The sequence below is a fragment of the Epinephelus fuscoguttatus genome, linkage group LG21, assembly GCF_011397635.1.
Source record: "Epinephelus fuscoguttatus linkage group LG21, E.fuscoguttatus.final_Chr_v1".
Taxonomy (NCBI): domain Eukaryota; kingdom Metazoa; phylum Chordata; class Actinopteri; order Perciformes; family Serranidae; genus Epinephelus; species Epinephelus fuscoguttatus.
This window is the reverse complement of record NC_064772.1, coordinates 4,610,819-4,629,164: the sequence shown is the minus strand read 5'-3', so window position 1 is coordinate 4,629,164 and position 18,346 is coordinate 4,610,819. Positions and strand designations below refer to the sequence as shown.

Sequence of the window (18,346 nt, the reverse complement as noted above, 5' to 3'; positions counted from 1 at the left end):
ATGCAGTCTGAACATTGCCTTGTTTGACACCTAAATAGCCACTATTTTTTATTAATTAATGTTTTTAATAAACATAAAAAACATGCTCTTAGAGTCAGCTTTAATTATGTATTCCATTATTTTGGGTTATTTTGCATTTGTGAATATGTTTAAAAATAATAAGGACTGGAAAATAATTGAATCCAGTGATCCAATGAAAGCAATTTGCATCAAAAATTGCACCCGTTTATCAGTCCCATGTTTCAGCTGATACCAAAAGGTAAACAAAAGCACACACATCCAGATAATGAACACTAGTTGCTGGACAAGAGATCATGCAAAGACAAAAAAAAGTCAGTCTGCACACTAGACTAGTCTCCCATGAATATTTAATTGATTTTAATTAAACATAGCATAGTGTGCAGACTCTGTTTTTCCATCCTCAGCCGATACCATAAACTCTGTAATCAGTGTGATTGTTAGCTTGAATTCAACCTTCCTTTCCCTGTAAGAAGGATTTATGTCTACTGAGGTATCAGTATATTTGTACATTCAGGATAAACTGTGTAACAATGTAAAAAGCATGACTTTTAATCATAAATTAATGCCTGTGCAGTGACACCTACTCAAGTCCAAAACTTAAACCCTCTACATAAATACATAAATCTGAAGCGTCTACCCTGTGGGTCCCTTTAGGAGTTGGAGGCGGAGCGAGTGAAGCTCTTAGAGGAGGTGACAGCCAACAAGAGGAAGATGCAGGAGCTGGAGGACAGTTTGCTGTTCAGGCTGACCAGCACCCAGGGGTCCTTGGTGGAGGACGAGTCTCTGATAGAGGTTCTGAGGGTCACCAAAACCACTGCTCAGGAGGTACTGCTCCCTGTCCACCCACTGTTTTAACGTCCCTTTTCCTCCGTCGTCCAACACAAAATAAAGCAAAGTCTCGCTGACTGAAGAACAATAACTAAAGATGAACAAAACAATCTGGTCTACTTGTCTTCAAGGTGAGTGAGAAGCTGTCAGTTGCAGCAGAAACGGAGGTGAAGATCAACCAGGCCAGGGAGGAGTACCGGCCGGTGGCCACCAGGGGCAGCATCCTCTACTTCCTGATTGTGGAGATGTCGCTGGTCAACGTTATGTACCAGACGTCTTTGCGTCAGTTCCTGGGGCTGTTTGACTCGTCCATGCAGAACTCTGCCAAGTCGCAGGTCACCTCCAAACGCATCAGCAACATCATCAACTTCCTCACCTACCAGGTGCTGCTCACCAGCAAGACCTTTAGTCCAAACCAAACATGTGACCTGTAAACCATACAGAGATGATCAAATCTGCAATTAGTTATTTGTTGGCGGTGATTCTGACCTTTTTATCTGTCCAGTCATCACTCACTATGGCAACCCGAGCCTATAGAAGTATGCTGTGATTTAGGTTTTGATTGGATGTGCAGTATCCTGCTGACTACCTGTTTGTCCCTCCCTCAGGTGTACTGTTACACAGCCAGGAGTCTGTATGAGGAACACAAACTGCTTTTCACTTTGCTGTTGGCTCTAAAGATCGACCTCCAGGCCAGAAACATCTCGCACCCCGAAGTGCTCACCTTTATCAAAGGTCACACATTCATCTTCTTCTTCCTCCTCCTCTCTCTCCATTCTTTTCTTTTCTTTACTTACTCAAGTCATTTGACAGTAAATGCTATCTCCGTAGGCGGAGCCTCTTTGGATCTCAACTCTGTAGAATCCAAACCACGGCGCTGGATCCTAGATCAGACCTGGCTCAACCTGGTGCAGCTGTCCAGCCTGCTGCCGTTCACCCAGATCCTGACCCAGGTAGAATCCGGGTGTGTTAACATTGGAGCAGGTAAATCTGGAACACACAGACCTACAGCAGTTATGTTTTCGTGTGTCCAGGTGAGCCAGAACGAGCGTGCCTGGAGGACGTGGTTTGACCATCCAACGCCAGAGCATGCAACACTGCCTGATGGGTATGAGGAAAAGCTCAACACCTTCCAGAAGCTTCTGCTCATCCGGAGCTGGTGTCCCGACAGAACCACCGCTCAGGTCTGACTGCGAAACACTGAAGTATATAAATAAGGGCAAGGCAAATATAACTAAGACCACACCACTGCTTAATTCATTTGAGTTTATACTCAAATGTAGGGATTAAACCAATATGTTTAGTGGAAGTGTTCATTAATCATTAAATCACAAGCGAGAAATTTATGTTTTGTGTTTTTTTGTTTCTTGATGGCGCCCCTGAGTAAGAGACCTTATTTTAATAAGGCCAATCAAATCTTCAATCAATGTCACACACAGATTCTGAATAAGAAAAACCACACTATCTTTTCTGCTGAAGTCTCCTTCTTATCTAACTTACAAACATGAACACATATCTTGTCCTGCACCTTAGCATGTTGAACGATCCATCAAATAAACATTAACTGGGGAAAAAGTGCTCTGTTGATGTCAGTTTGCAGGCTGCAGACTGCTAAATGAGCTGCTCAGTTGCACTTTAAACAGCATGTAAACGTACCTGCAAATGTCACATCAGGCAGTTTAGATGCTGGTGTGATCCTTATTCTTCAATACCACAAACAACACTCTGTCTGCCCATAACATGTATGCTACAGCACAAGTTTGTTTACTTTGTCGTGTTCCCTACACCGGCACTCTCTAGGTCCCTACAGTGTAACACTGGCACTCTCTAGTTCCCATCAATGTAACACTGGCACTCTCTCCTTCCCTACAATGTAACACAGGCATTCTCTTGGTCCTACAATGTACCGCTCGGACTCTCTAGTTTCTTACATTATGACAGCAGCTCTCTCTTATTCCCTACAGTGAAACACCTGTACTCTCTAGTTCCCTACAGTGTGACGCCAGCACTCTTTTGTTCCCTGCAGTGTGATGCTAGCACTCTGGCAGTGAGAATGAAATAGTGTGTGTATTTGTGTGTGTGTTGACCAGGCGCGTTGCTACATCTCGGACTCTCTGGGTCAGCAGTATGCTGAAGGTTTGGTTCTGGACTTGGACGCCATGTTGGCAGAGAGCGACAACAGGACGCCGATGGTCTGTCTGCTGTCGATGGGCTCTGATCCAACTGAAAACATAGAGAGGCTGGCCAAGAACAAGGTGCATGAATGGGATGAATGAATGCAATGGGTGGAGAGATAAAGATTAATGTGGAAAATGAATCAGTGGATGGAGGAAACATAATTGATGGGAGGATGAAGGGTTGGGATATTTAAATACGGGAAATTACAGTAGATGGGTGCAATAGGAGATAATGAATTGATCAGGGAAAGGGGGGAGCATTAAAAAAACATATAGATGATCAGATAATGGACAGAAATGTATGAAGGGATTGAGAGATTGATGTGGGTGGATGGAGACAGAGAAGATAGACGAAGTATCGATGATGATTAACAGTTAATGGATCAATAAATCGATAGAAGTTGGGTAGGATATAAATATAATCAGTGTACCCTTTGTTCTTTCGTTTTTCCGTTTCAAAACCAAGTCAGAAAAACAGAAAAACAATCTAATTTTTCTGTTTTAAAACCAGAACAGAAAAACGGGAAAACGGAACAACAGAAATCCCACGTTTCGTATTTGTTTTTTGTTTTTTTAAATTAAAACAGAAGAACGCGAAAATGAAGTTTTTAACTTCTTTGTTTTGTTATTGTGATATTTGGATAAATTCGGGGAATGCTGGGAGATCTGCGGAGGAACTTTTGAACTTCACAGAGGAGCGCTCCATTCTCAACTACTTTTAGCCTAGTTATGGCCGCACTTCGGTTTTAATTTTAAAACCAAAACACAACTACAAAACATGTGATTTCTGTTGTTCTGTTTTCCCGCTTTTCTGTTCTGGTTTTAAAACAGAAAAACAAGATTGTTTTCTGATTTGGTTTTGAAACGGAAAAAAGAAAAAGAACGAAGTGTACACTGATTAAATATGGCTCATTGTAGTCACTCTTAAGTCCTGTGATTTTTATTAGTATTTTTGAATATCAAAAACCAGGTGAAAAGCTGCTTTAAAATGTCAATAATTCAGAGTACTTCAAATCAAAATTTGACTTGGAAAACCCATCATCCATTGACTCTTTTATTACCAAAAGCCTAAAAATTGGTTCAGACTGAGATCCTGCTTTTAAAAGACCTGGATGTCTGAAAATAGCGAAACCCTAACCCTAACACCAAGTCTTAGATATATAAAAATATGGATGAGTAGGTTGAACATGGATGGATATAAGCATGAGAACAGATGGATGAACTCTCTGCCTGCAGGGGGCACCGTGCCGTCCCATTTCCATGGGGCAAGGCCAGGAGATTCACGCTCGCAGGCTATTGGCCAACAGCATGACGGATGGCGGCTGGCTCCTCCTCCAGAACTGCCACCTGGGACTGGACTTCCTGGACGAGCTGCTGGAGACAGTCACCGCAGCAACCCCAGAGAGCGTGCACAAAGGTTTCCGAGTGTGGCTGACAACCGATGTGCACCCAAAGTAAGACACAACGAACCCCTGCTGGCATACTCTGGAAGTTGCAGTGTTCATCACACCAGAACAAATAACACACTAAAGATTTAAAGATGATAGATGTAGGATTCATACTTCCCGGTCAGTAGGTGTCACACTCACACTCGCCCACTCTCGCTCCACTCTTCAGTTCTGTAGGTTGCCAGGTTTGTAAACAACAGACACTGGAGACAGCGATGTCAAGTGAAGAGTCTTTTGTGGAACAGTAATTAAAAAATAATAATAATAAATCATGAATCCTCTCTTGTGCGTCCTATAACACACTGTAACAATCTCTGTAAAGCATTTTTAGCTCTGCTCGTCACTAACGCTAACGTAATTAGTCAATTAGGATCCTTTGTCATGGTGGACACACGGATTCCCTGATTCAACAACGTCTTGTATACACACAAAAACACAAAAGTGTTCTTGATATTAAAACGGCAAATATATTCCTCTGTTAAAATTTCCCACCAATAATAATAATAATAATAATAACATGATAGTTTGGCTGTACTAGATATTTGATATATTCAGTAGATTTACTTTTTACAACACTATTTGACAACTCTACAACCGGAACAATCACAGTCCCAAAAAACACAGTTTCTAGAGAACTTGCTAAAATATCTGAAATTAACCATCATCCTTACTTTTTCTTAACATATTTCATCTAGATGCAGTGTCATTACTAGTTCGGCTTTACTAGATAGTTGATATATTCAGTAGATTTACTTTTTTACGACACTATTTGACAGCTCTACAACCGGAAGAATCACAGTCCCAAATACGCCATTTCTAGAGATAAAATATCTGAAATTAACCATCATCCTTACTTTTTCTTACCAATTTCATCTAGGTGCAGTGTCATTACTAGTTCGACTTTACTAGATATTAGATATATTCAGCAGATATATCTTTTTACGACTCTATTTTACAACAAGCTGCAAAAAACTAACGTTACCATCCCAAAAACGCAGTTTCTAGAGTATTAGGTAAAATATCAGAAATTAGCCAACATTTTAACTTTTTCTTAACATAGTTCATCTAGGTGCAGTGTAATTACTAGTTCGGCTTTACTAGATATTAGATATATTCAGCAGATATATCTTTTTACGACTCTATTTTACAACAAGCTGCAAAAAACTAACGTTACCATCCCAAAAACGCCATTTCTAAAGTATTAGGTAAAATATCAGAAATTAGCCAACATTTTAACTTTTTCTTAACATAGTTCATCTAGGTGCAGTGTAATTACTAGTTCGGCTTTACTAGATATTAGATACATTCAGCAGATATATATCTTTTTACAACCCTGCTGCGTTAGTTAGCAAACATTAGCTTACCTGTCCAGAAGGAAAGTGGCAGCCTCTGCGTGGCTTTTTAGCCCCTTTTCTGCCTTCAGCTGACACCAACAATCAAAAGCTGAACCAGTGTTGATTCTGGTTTTGCTTCTCTGTTGGTCGGCTAGAATTTGCGACGCATAGCGCTGGGACAACGCCATACCTCTGCAGCTATCACAATCTGGCAACCCTGAGGCCCTCCACCCCATAACCAACGTAGCCAAATCAAAATATTGAAATGTTTTGGACCCCTCAAAATTTCTAAAACAATTATTTCTCTACTGTAATTATTTTTTTTCAGGAAAATATAGACTTTAATTCTACACTTTTCTAGACGTTCTATGGATGTATTATTTTTTTTAAAAATATTCGTTTTGATGAAAAAGCTATACATATGACCTTTAACTGTAGTGGAGAGTCCTGGAAATCTGTAGTTTCACTCTGTGTGTGTGTGTGTGTGTGTGTGTGTGTGTGTGTGTACAGATTCTCCATCACCTTCCTTCAGTCCTCCATCAAGTTCACTAATGAACCTCCTCTTGGTAAGAAACTCTTTATCTAGTTCAGAAACCCAAATCTTCACCTGATCATCTTCCCCGATCCTATGCCCTGCTCCTTCATTTTATTTTTTATACTTTAGCAGATGTGGGTACTATGGAAACCCATTTCCGCCACTTGATGGAAAAAAATTAAGATCTAATAAGTCAAAATAATGAGATACTAAGTCAAAATAATGACTTACTAAGTCAAAATAATGAGATACTAAGTCAAAATAATGACTTGCTAAGTCAAAGTAATGAGTTACTAAGTCAAAATAATGACTTAAATAATGACTTACTAAGTCAAAATAATGAGACGCTAAGTCAAAATAATGACTTGCTAAGTCAAAATAATGACATACTAAGTCAAAAATAATGAGATACTAAGTCAAAATAATGACTTGCTAAGTCAAAATAATGAGATATTAAGTCAAAATAATGACTTAAATAATGACTTACTAAGTCAAAATAATGAGACGCTAAGTCAAAATAATGACTTGCTAAGTCAAAATAATGAGATACTAAGTCAAAATAATGACTTGCTAAGTCAAAATAACGGAATGCTTCTCGTCCGTGTGAGCGGAGTGATTTTACTGTTACAAGTCCCAGTGATGTTATACTCTATATCAGCACTCACGGAATGCTTCTCGTCCAATCAGATTACTCGGTCGGAACTAACTGTTGTATAATTAACTTTATGTTAAGTGTAGTGTGTGGCATATCAGATGTACATGAGTTATTTCGTCATTGTTTTGAGTTAGTATCCCTCAATGATGTTATCCATCATGACTGAGAGATGAACAGTATGAATTGTCGAAGGCTGTAACTGTACTCATTCACCTCATTATTGGATTTGGTATCTCATTATTTTGACTTAGTATCTCATTATTTTTGACTTACTATCTCATTATTTTGACTCAGCAAGTCATTATTTTTGACTTAGTATCTCATTATTTTTGACTTAGTATGTCATTATTTTTGACTTAGTATCTCATTGTTTTGACTTAGTAAGTCATTATTTAAGTCATTTTTTTGACTTAGTATCTCATTATTTTGACTTAGCGAGTCATTATTTTGACTTAGTATCTCATTATTTTTGACTTAGTATCTCATTATTTTGACTTACTGTCTCATTATTTTGACTTAGTATCTCATTATTTTTGACTTAGTATCTCATTATTTTGACTTAGCAAGTAATTATTTTGACTTAGTATCTCATTATTTTTGACTTAGTATCTCATTATTTTGACTTAGTATCTCATTATTTTTGACTTACTATCTCATTATTTTGACTTAGCAAGTAATTATTTTGACTTAGTATCTCATTATTTTTGACTTAGTATCTCATTATTTTGACTTAGTATCTCATTATTTTGATTTAGTAAGTTATTATTTTGCCTTAGTATTTCATTATTTTGACTTAGCAAGTCATCATTTTGACTTAGTATTTCATTATTTTTGACTTAGTATCTCATTGTTTTGACTTAGTAAGTCATTATTTAAGTCATTTTTTTGACTTAGTATCTCATTATTTTGACTTAGCAAGTCATTATTTTGACTTAGTATCTCATTATTTTTGACTTAGTATCTCATTATTTTGACTTACTGTCTCATTATTTTGACTTAGTATCTCATTATTTTTGACTTAGTATCTCATTATTTTGACTTAGCAAGTAATTTTTTTGACTTAGTATCTCATTATTTTTGACTTAGTATCTCATTATTTTGACTTAGTATCTCATTATTTTGATTTAGTAAGTTATTATTTTGCCTTAGTATTTCATTATTTTGACTTAGCAAGTCATTTTTTTGACTTAGTATCTCATTATTTTGATTTAGTAAGTCATTATTTTGACTTAGTAAGTCATTATTTTGAGTTAATAGATCTTATTTTTTTCCATCAAGTGGCGGCAATGGGCTTCCATAGGGTAGAGTACTGAAAACCTATACTCAAGTAAGTATAATTACTCCCCTAAAAAAATGACTCAAGTAAAAGTATAAATTACCATTTGAGAAACCTACTCAAATAAAAGTAAAAAAGGTACTGGGTTAATCAGTTACTCAGAGTACAAGTTACTCATTTTGATATTTTGGCGTGCTGGCTGGTGCAAAATGAGCACTGGTTAATAAAACTTTTTTTAAATTAATGAATAATCCTAACCCCTTTTTGATAAAGATGAATGAATTCAAAAGGCCAACAGATTACTAGCTACAAGATAAGTTAATGTCTTATCATAACATCAACGATTAACGATACACATGGCAAATTAACTTAGCGGTAGCTAACATTAGCCAGCTAACTACATTTCGTCTACAGTATGTGTAACTTCAATGTGCTGGTGGAATTTAGAAGAGGAGTTTCAGGAGTTTTAATATCTCATAGTTAAAGTGGTGTTATCGCCGGCTCACTCACTGTAAATGCAAACATTGGTTGCTGTCTCGTTTACTGTAATGTTACTGTTAAAATTAAACAGGCTAACATTAGCTATCTGGTAACTTTAACATCACGCTAGCAGGCTTACCTCACTGACTTAGGTTGTCAGACAGTTTAATTTTTATCACATTCATTGTAACCTCAGGAGGGTGTTTTTCTACTGTAGTTTAAAAAACACCTTAAACTACGCCTTTTTGATGCTTTGCTGTGTCATTGGCATTTGCAGTAGAGGTGGTACTCATGTGCTTTCCCCCTAAACTCAACCCTATTTAGAGCAGACTGGTTGTAACAAAGGTATAAATGCAGGGCGTAAAATTAACTTTTTACCTTCTCTGCCATTGGCTAGTGACCTCCAAAAATTTACCAGCCACACATATTTTTCACCAGTCAAATAAAAAAATCATGCCTTGTTTGACTAAAAATAATTAACTTACATTTTTAGTATGAAAATCCAACTTTAGTAAAATCCAACCCTGTCCTCTGTGTTTCTTTGGCGTGCTTGCGGCAAAGGCTGCAGCTCATCGTGTTGGTGTGGGGTCGTAGGTCAGCCGTGACCGGGGCTGGCCAGCCTTGTATAGTTTCCATTTTCCAATAGAACGCCGTGCGACATTTGTACTCTGTTTAACTGCCTGTTCTTCATGTCCAGGTCCAACATGTTCATCTTCGTTTTTCCTCTTTTCTAGTGGTGGCTTCAAGGCAGGAATGTGTCGCCACATCTTGCTCAGAAGTTACCATAGAATGCCTGGGGTTCAGGTAGCTGATGTCATAACAACAAAATCATTAATAGTTGGACACAGCTGGCAGAAATGGTCAAAGCACAAAAAAACCCACATGCAATTCAAAATTTTCCATTGGCCACTGGCAGGTGTGTGTTTTTGTTTTGCTCGCCAAACTCATTTTTTACCCGCCATTGATGCTTGGCGGGTGTTAATTTTACACCCTGTATAAATGGCAAATGTAGTGAAGTAAAAAGTAGATTACTGGTTCAAAAATATACTCGAGTAAAGAGGAGAAGTACAGTTTAAAAAAGGAACATGAAAAGTACTTGTCCTTCCTTAACTACTTTTTTACTCATGTGTTACTTGAAATTTGTTACTACCCACCCCTGTATTTTAGGTTTCTGGTCCCATTTACATATTAATTAGGCTTGGGTGGTATCTATTTTTTTTTTATACTTTTCTAATATTTAACCAGGATGTACGCTGTATGACAGCATTTGTGTGACAGTATTCAAGGTGATTAACATTATAAAACACACTTCATTCAAACTCAACAGCAATAAAATAAAACTAACCAAAACGTCTCAGTTGGTCTCATTAGTCTTCTATTTAGTTAGTCCACTGTTCCAACAATCACTACCTCTGGTCAAAATAAACCCTTATTTCACAAGGTTAGATGTGAAAGTGTGCTGTTTTTATCCCACAGTCCCTCTGTGCCATTGTTTGCTGGTTGTGTACAGTCCTCTAAATTTATGCCCACCACTCGCAGTCGCCATTTTCGCCAACTCGGTGTCCTGTTCCACTTGTAGTGACTGCCCTCTGGTGGTGTCTGATATGCATTATGTTCAATACATCCCTAAAACAGTATCTCTGTATGAGTACAATTAAGAAGAGCATCTGTATTTTTGACGGTATTGTAAATAATACCGCTGAGATTTCTAAATACCATTGTCTGCTGTAATACTGTGACACCACTTAAACCTAATATTAATTTATTTATCTTATTAATCCATCCATTCATAATTTATTTTAATTAAAAGTGTGTTAATCCTCTGCCCCTCCTCTTCATCAGGGATGAAAGCTGGACTGAAGAGGACCTTCAACAGTGTCACTCAGGATCAGTTGGAGATCAGCAACCTGCCTCAGTGGAAACCTCTACTCTATGCCTTGGCCTTCCTTCACACCACTGTGCAGGTCTGTATACAGTCTATCTTCTTGTTCAGAGCTTTAAACGAACAGTGAGTAAGATTTATGGGGGATTTAGTGGCATCTAGTGGTTACAGATTGCAGCCAGCTGAAACTTCTCCTGGTTAGAATTCCTTCAGTGTTCATTGTTCAGGAGGTTTTTATCGGGAGCTGAATTATCCACAGAGGTCCCTTCCTCTAAAACAAACAGACCAGGCGATAAAAAAGATAAAAACACTTATTTTATGTTGCAAATCAAGGTTTCTTCTATGCTGTTTGGCCTGTTGCAGACAAGCTGCTAGCCTAGCACCTGCTAATCTGTGCTTACCTTATTTCTGATCCAGACGTTCAGGAGGTTTTTACCAAGAGCTGAATTATCCACAAAAGTGTCTTCCTCTCCATAATAAACCAACCAGGTGATTTAAACTAGTAAAAACACTAAATAAAGCAGGTTCATGTTTTTTTTTTTTTTTTTAAATCAGTGTTTTTCCAACACTTTCATTACGAGGGGCCACCAACAACAGTGGCTGATGTAAAAACATGAATGTCTTTTCTAGAGCCAATGTTTGGTTTGTCTGTTCCTGACTACCACACATGGCAGTGCAACATGGCATCTTTGTAGATGAGGACCTGCTCCCTATGTAGATATAAACGGCTCATTGTAAGATTTTGAAAACACAAAGATTCTTATTTTCTGGTGATTATACACTAAAGCAGAGGTCTTCAACAGGGGGTCCGCGACCCCTAGGGGACATTTTTGGTTGATTAGACAATTTTTTTTATATTTTTTAATTTTTTCCCCACAATTTTTTCCACAAATTATAATGTCTTTAGATACGCATTAACAAGGGGGTTTGGCCCCATACAGAGAGCAGAGGAGAATTGTAAACATGCGACCATGTAGAGACAGAAATGACATGCCGTCGTGTAAATACGATAAATAACATAGGGCTATTTCGTTTGTTTAATGAAAGGACAAGGTATAGACCTGTCCTGCATATGAACCGTCCACAGCACCAAATGATATAACAGTAGTTTATAAAGAGCTAAGACGAAAAATAATCAGCAGCGGCAGCGCCCTGCTGCTAGTTGCATATAGGGGAAACTACTTTTCTGAGGCTGACTCCTGGGGCAGAGACAAGACATGGATAGACCCAGTGCCTGACAACCTCCATCCATCTAAGGATAGATAAGTTGTCTGCGACTCATCAGGGTCAGACATCTCACTAATGTGAGAGTAGGCCTATAAGTGCCATCCACAGATGGCTTGAGGATTCACTGTCCCCTTACAAGTATGTTAAAAAAAAAAACAACCATGAATCTGTCCATTATTTTAATAGTTTAATATTGTATGGAAAATAACAGGTATGTTTATGCATGGCAGTAGCACTAATAGGCCATCACTCACTTTTGTTTGCACATTTATGTTTAAAATAGAAACGTCAATTTGAATAGCTTGCATGCTTGATTATCATGCAATTGACAGACGGTGTTGATTTTGGCGTTGGTATCAGCTGATGAGATATGTTTATAAATGGCAGTGGCAAGGCCACCCTACTCACTGTACCCTGCACATGTTTAAAATGAAAACATGAATATATGAACCTGTGTATCATCTGAATAGCTTAATGCACAAGAACAAGGTGTGTTTATACATGATACTAGGCCCAGATAATATAAAACACAATTTAATATATAATATATAATATATATAGTAGGGGGTCCCTGCTCCATCTCTCCATCAGTTTGGGGGTCCTTGGCCTGAAAAATGTTGAAGACCTCTGCACTTAAGAAAACATACCTGTTTTATTAAATTATATTTCTGCTGATATGCCCCCTACATCCTACACACTAGACCTTTAAAACACCATAAAATGATAATTTACTTTTGACCAAAAAAAGATAGAAATCATTGATGAGAGAAGGTCTCTGCAAATTGATTCTCGTACAAATTAAGTAAAGGAATGTTTTCCTAGAAGGAAGAACAGTTGTTTATATGATTTGGTAATACTGCCCTCTCATACTCTTTTCCTCTGTCATTACTTTTCTCCTTCTTTGTCTTCCTGTCAGGAGCGTCGTAAGTTTGGTCCTCTCGGCTGGAACATTCCCTATGAGTTCAATCAGGCAGATTTCACGTCCAGCATGCAGTTTGTGCAGAACCACCTGGACAACCTGGACTCAAAGAGAGGAGTCAACTGGAGCTGCCTGCGCTACATGCTGGGTCAGTCTACTCTGCTCTTTATCCTACCAGTTGTGAACCAGATAAGGTTACGTCCATCTGATTACATGATGACACAAGATAAAAGACAGGATATTTAAAAAGTTACAACATGACAGGATGTGACAAAGCAAGATATGATACTACAGCATAAGATACAACACAAGAAGACACAAAGAAGAAAGCAGTAAACCTCTGACTTCCTCTGTTAGAGCTGCTCAAACATCAAATCATTGATTTATTTATTAGATCAGTTGTGTCTGTGCCGGCAAAAGTCGTGGCCAGAGGAATTATGTTTTCAGCTTATCCATCCGTCCATCCCATTGTCATAAACGCGAGATCTCAAGGAGGCCTTGAGGGAATTTCCTCAAATTTGGCATAAATGTCCACTTTGACTTGAGGATGAACTGATTAGGTTTTGGTGGTCAAAGATCAAGGTCATTTTGACCTGATGCATCTCATTCTTGTGAATGTGATATCTCAAGAAAAACTTGAGGTAATTTCCTTAAATTTGGCAGAAACATCTACTTGGTCTCAATAAGATTTTGGTTGTAAAATGTCACCATGACCTTGCGCCTGTCTCATTCTCATAAAAGTGATAATTCAAAAAGGCCTTGAGGGGAATTTCCTCAAATTTGGCACAAAAGTCAACTTGAACTTAACAATAAAGAGATTAGACTTTGGTGGTTATAGGTAAAAGGTCATGACCCCATCCATCTCGTTTTCGTGAAGGGCTCAGAGGTAGAGCGGGTCATCCACCAATTGGAAGATCAGCAGTTCGAACCCCGGTTTCTCCAGTCTGCATGTTGAATTATCCTTGAGCAAGATACTGAACCCCAAATTGCTCCCGCTGATGCTTCCATCGGTGTGTGAGAGTACTAAAAACTGAGTAGCAGGTGGCACTTTGTATGGTTGCTTTGGCCACCAGTGTATGAATGTGTGTGTGAATAGGTGAATGTCACTTGTAGTGTAAAAAGCGCTTTGAGTGGTCGGATGACTAGAAAGTCGCAATACAAATGCAGGTCCAATTACCAAAGTCTAAAGAGTAGCAGGGAACTTGTGTGGCACAAACATCCTCTTATACTGCTCGAGAAACAAGTCACAGTTCACAGTTAGTTAGTTTGCAAGAATGGGCCTACATAGCCAACTAGCTAACATGTTATCTCAGGAACACCTTGAGAAATTTTTTTCAAATTTGGCAAAAACATCCACTTGGACTCAAGAATGAACCAATTATGGGGTGATCTCGTGGTCATCTGGTAGTGTGCGCCCCATATAGAGTCCTCTGCAGCGGCAGCCCACGGCTCCTCGCCAGCCCATGGCCCCTTGCTGCATGTCATCCTTCCTCTTTCTCCCACCTTTCCTGTCTCTCTTAGCTTTCCCACATATGAAGGAAAAAAATTACACAAAAAAATCTTTAAAAAAAAGAAAAGAATCAACCGATTACAATTTGGTGGTGACAGGTCAAAGGTCAAGGTCAAGGTCACTGTGACCTTACACAATATGTTTTTGACCATAACTCAAGAATTCATATGCTAATTATAGCTGCTGTGCATCAATGGTCGGGGCCAGGCAATTTTAGGCAACATTAGGCAATTCAGAGCAACACACACACTAAAACAAAGCATATCACAACATACAAGTTACATCATATAATTATGGCATGCCCTTCAAATTGTGGATGAGTGGCTGAAGTGATCAGACTCATAATATACAAAGGAAAGAAAAAAACTCAAGAACAAGAAAGTAAGAATAACATTAACTGCTAGCAATTATGAACAAACCGGCCTGATCTAGCTTAAAGCTAAACATTATCCATGGTGACAAAGATGAAAACATTTTTTAAAATGTAAAAGTAGCTATTGGATAGACTGCAAATTGACTGATAGCTAAGCCAAATAAACAGGGAAAAGAGACAAGGGATAACAGGGAAAAGTGTTGATAAAGAGTATTTGTCTCTCTGCAAAACTGCCTGGATCATAATTATTTTAACCTTAGTAGTCCCTAATCCACATAGCATGATGCCTGAACATAGGACTTTCACATTAGAATGTCCATTCTGCCTTAGCTGAGGCTTGAACTCACAACTTCTGAGACTGAGGTCCGTCTTCTATCTCACTGAGCCAATTGGCAAGTGACAGTTCAAGTGTGGCTTCACAAATTGACTAAGCCAAGCATCAGGGTGCCAGACAGTAGCAAATTTCAAAGTGAAAGTTCCAAAGCTGTAGCACATATGGTTGATTTGTTATGAATTTTCAAAGTTTGAAATTTAGAGGCTTGCTGTAGCGCCACCATCAGGACTATTGTCTTGTGTTTCCAGTTGAGGACATCTGGCATGGGACTGGACCTTTATGAAAAGTTTGGGTAGATTTCTCATATGGAAATGTTGCACGACCTGAGGCTTGAAATCACAGTCTTTAACACCAAGAACCATCCTGTATCACTGAGCTAATTGACAAACAGAAATGTCACATGTAGTTCACAAATTGACTAAGCCAGTCACCTGTGTGCAAGACAGCAGCTGTTAGTGTGTAAAGGCAGATTTCAAACGGCTGTCAAAAATTCAGTTATTAAGACAAAAATCCGAAAATACACAGATTGCATCTAGACAGCATGGAGATGTTGGTAATTTGTTTTTAGCAATGATTTATTGGCTCCATAAGTGAAAAACTGATGTTTAAAAATGCCATTTTTGCATTGACTCCAATTGTTAGCATGACGGTGAAATTCAAAATGCTGTAAAAAAATTCAGTTTTTGAGATAAAATTCTGATATTTTCCAAACATCATCTGCCATGACTCCAAAATTTTGTCATTTTAATGAACATTGAAAATGTATTTAGCAAGAATTGCAAGTATATGTTTACAATACCGTTTACAGTCAAACATTTTGATGCACTTGTAGGCTCAATTTTCAATAAATCAAAAATCTGTGTGGATCGTTTGTGTAGGACAGTCTGAAGATGCTCTGTAGTAAGTTTGGTGTCAATTGAGCAAAAGAGTGATGAACTTCATAATCTGCAATAGGTTTAAATGTACAAAAGTTTCTTCAGTATTGGGGCTACATTTTGGTGAAAGTTGCAAATCTGTAGCACATATGGTTGATTTGTTGTGAATTTTCAAAATTTGTAACTTTAGAAGCTTGCTGTAGCGCCACCATCAGGACTATTGGCCTGTTTTTGCAGCTGAGGCAATCTGGCATGAGACTGGACCTTTGTGCAAAGTTTGGTGATTTTTCGCACATGGGAAGTATGATTTCCTTGGAAGAAGAAGAAAGAAAAAGAAGAACATGCAGGATAACAATAGGGTCCTGGCAGCTTAGGCTGCCCAGCCCCTAATTATGACAAAATGTCAAACAATTGTCTAACAGGATAAAATAATGAAGTGATGACATTTTTATCCAAAAGGTCAACTTCGCTGTGACATCATAATGTTCTGCATAAAACACTTTTCTTGTCATCACTCAGTATCATATCTCAGGAACAGAAGGGGAGACATTTGGCCAGATACTAAATTGGTGACACTAATCTTGAAACAGTGCTGACTGTATCGGTCTTCTGTGTGTGTGAAGCGTCCATGTTTTTTACAGCAACATCCATGTTTGAAACATAGTCAGCTGTCATGGCTATATATGAGTCTGGACAGACATGAATGTGAAGTGTAACTTGGCTGGTTCACGGAAGCATACAACCATGAAGGGGTTATTGTAATTTAAAACTCACCTGTCTCTGTGTCATTATGTCCATACCCAGGTGAGGTCCAGTATGGCGGCCGGGTGACAGATGACTTAGACAAACGTCTCCTCAACACCTTCACTCGTGTCTGGTTCAGCGAGAACACCTTCAGCGACAAGTTCTGCTTTTATAAAGGCTACAGCATCCCTGGCAAGGCCAAGACGGTCCAGGATGTGCTGCAGCACATCGAGGCTCTGCCGCTGGTCGATTCCCCTGAGGTCAGAGCATGCTCAGACACACAGACAAGTGCAGCACTGAAAACACAAAGCCTGAATGTCCAAGAAACGCATTTTATTACCCACAGACCAACCAGCAGCTTCATCATTAAACCTCTGTCTTCATGTTTGCAGGTTTTTGGGCTCCATCCCAACGCTGACATCACCTACCAGACCAACCTGGCCAATGAGACCCTCAGCACCATCATCAACATACAACCAAAGGATAGTGGTGGTGGGGCCGGGGAGACCAGGGAGGCCAGCGTACAGAGACTGGCCAGTGAGATGCTGGAGAAGCTCCCACCTGACTACGTCCCGCACGAGGTGTGTGTTCAAGCCAGGTGCACACACCTGTGTCATCAGTTCCTCTGTAGAAATGTTGAGTAACTCTGAGTGTGTTTTAAAGGTCAAAGGTCAGCTGCAGAAGATGGGTCCACTGCAGCCCATGAACATCTTCCTGCGGCAGGAAGTAGACCGTATGCAGCGAGTCATCAGCAGTGTACGGAGCACGCTCACTGACCTCAAACTGGCCATCGACGGTCTGTCACAGCACACACACTTAATAACAATAATAATAAACTTTATTTATATAGCACCTTTGAAAACCCAATTACAAAGTGCTGTACAATGAAACTAAACACAATTAAAACACAAGAAGATTAAAACAAATAACATGTCATAAAATGTCAACTAGTAAAAGATAAAATAAGGCCACAGTTAAAATCAAGATAATAAAAAGTCATTAAAATCAGTAAGATAGCAATAAAATAGACAGACAGCTCAGAGGAAGTCAGGATATGCTTTACAATAGAAGTATGTTTTTAGGAGAGACTCAAACAAAGCCAGTGACTCAGACAGCCTTATATCCTCTGGCAGGTCATTCCAGAGCCTCAGGGCCCTCACTGCAAAAGCTCTGTCCCCTTTGGCTTTCAGCCTAGACTCTGGGATAAGCAGAAGAACTCTTGCCCAAGGATCTCAAACTATGTAAAAGTTCATACGGGACTAACAGGTCTGAAATGTAGTCTGGAGCCAGGCCATGAAGAGCCTTAAAAGTAATTAATGAGATTTTAAAATCGATCGAACAAACAGGGAGCCAATGTAAAGTGGCTAAAACTGGTGTGATGTGGTCGTGCTTCTTGGTTTTGGTTAAGACCCTTTTACCTGAGTTCTGTACAATCTGAAGTCGTTGTAAGGTTTTTTGATTAACAGGGTTTCTGCAGGTCCTTAAAAAGTCTTAAAATGTCAGAAATTATAATCCGGGAAATTAAGGTTTTAAATTGTCTTGAATTTACCGTGAATTTGCTGTAGGTATTAAATTTTCAGACAGTGGGTTTAAGGCCGATGGGAAGGCACAGTGGCCCACTGTAAAACATCTAATAGCATGTATTTTTTGATTAACTTAGTACAAAGACGGTGTTGTCAATGAGAGACTCCGCCATGAACATCAGTTTTACGGTACGACAGCTACAGA

At 38.8% G+C, this 18,346-nt stretch overlaps 1 protein-coding gene across 1 annotated transcript in view; it reads left to right on the top strand.

Annotated features, from left to right (window-relative positions):
• Positions 1-18,346, top strand: part of dnah5l (dynein, axonemal, heavy chain 5 like) — a 206,928-nt gene that overhangs the window by 166,694 nt on the left and 21,888 nt on the right. Inside the window, exons 83-95 of the mRNA XM_049565752.1 lie at positions 676-846; positions 981-1,232; positions 1,458-1,584; positions 1,681-1,802; positions 1,884-2,033; positions 2,940-3,104; positions 4,263-4,480; positions 6,319-6,374; positions 10,597-10,718; positions 12,780-12,930; positions 16,679-16,878; positions 17,011-17,199; positions 17,282-17,414. Of these exons, the coding sequence (XP_049421709.1) occupies positions 676-846; positions 981-1,232; positions 1,458-1,584; positions 1,681-1,802; positions 1,884-2,033; positions 2,940-3,104; positions 4,263-4,480; positions 6,319-6,374; positions 10,597-10,718; positions 12,780-12,930; positions 16,679-16,878; positions 17,011-17,199; positions 17,282-17,414 (2,056 nt within the window). The remainder of the gene's footprint in view (positions 1-675; positions 847-980; positions 1,233-1,457; positions 1,585-1,680; positions 1,803-1,883; positions 2,034-2,939; positions 3,105-4,262; positions 4,481-6,318; positions 6,375-10,596; positions 10,719-12,779; positions 12,931-16,678; positions 16,879-17,010; positions 17,200-17,281; positions 17,415-18,346) is intronic.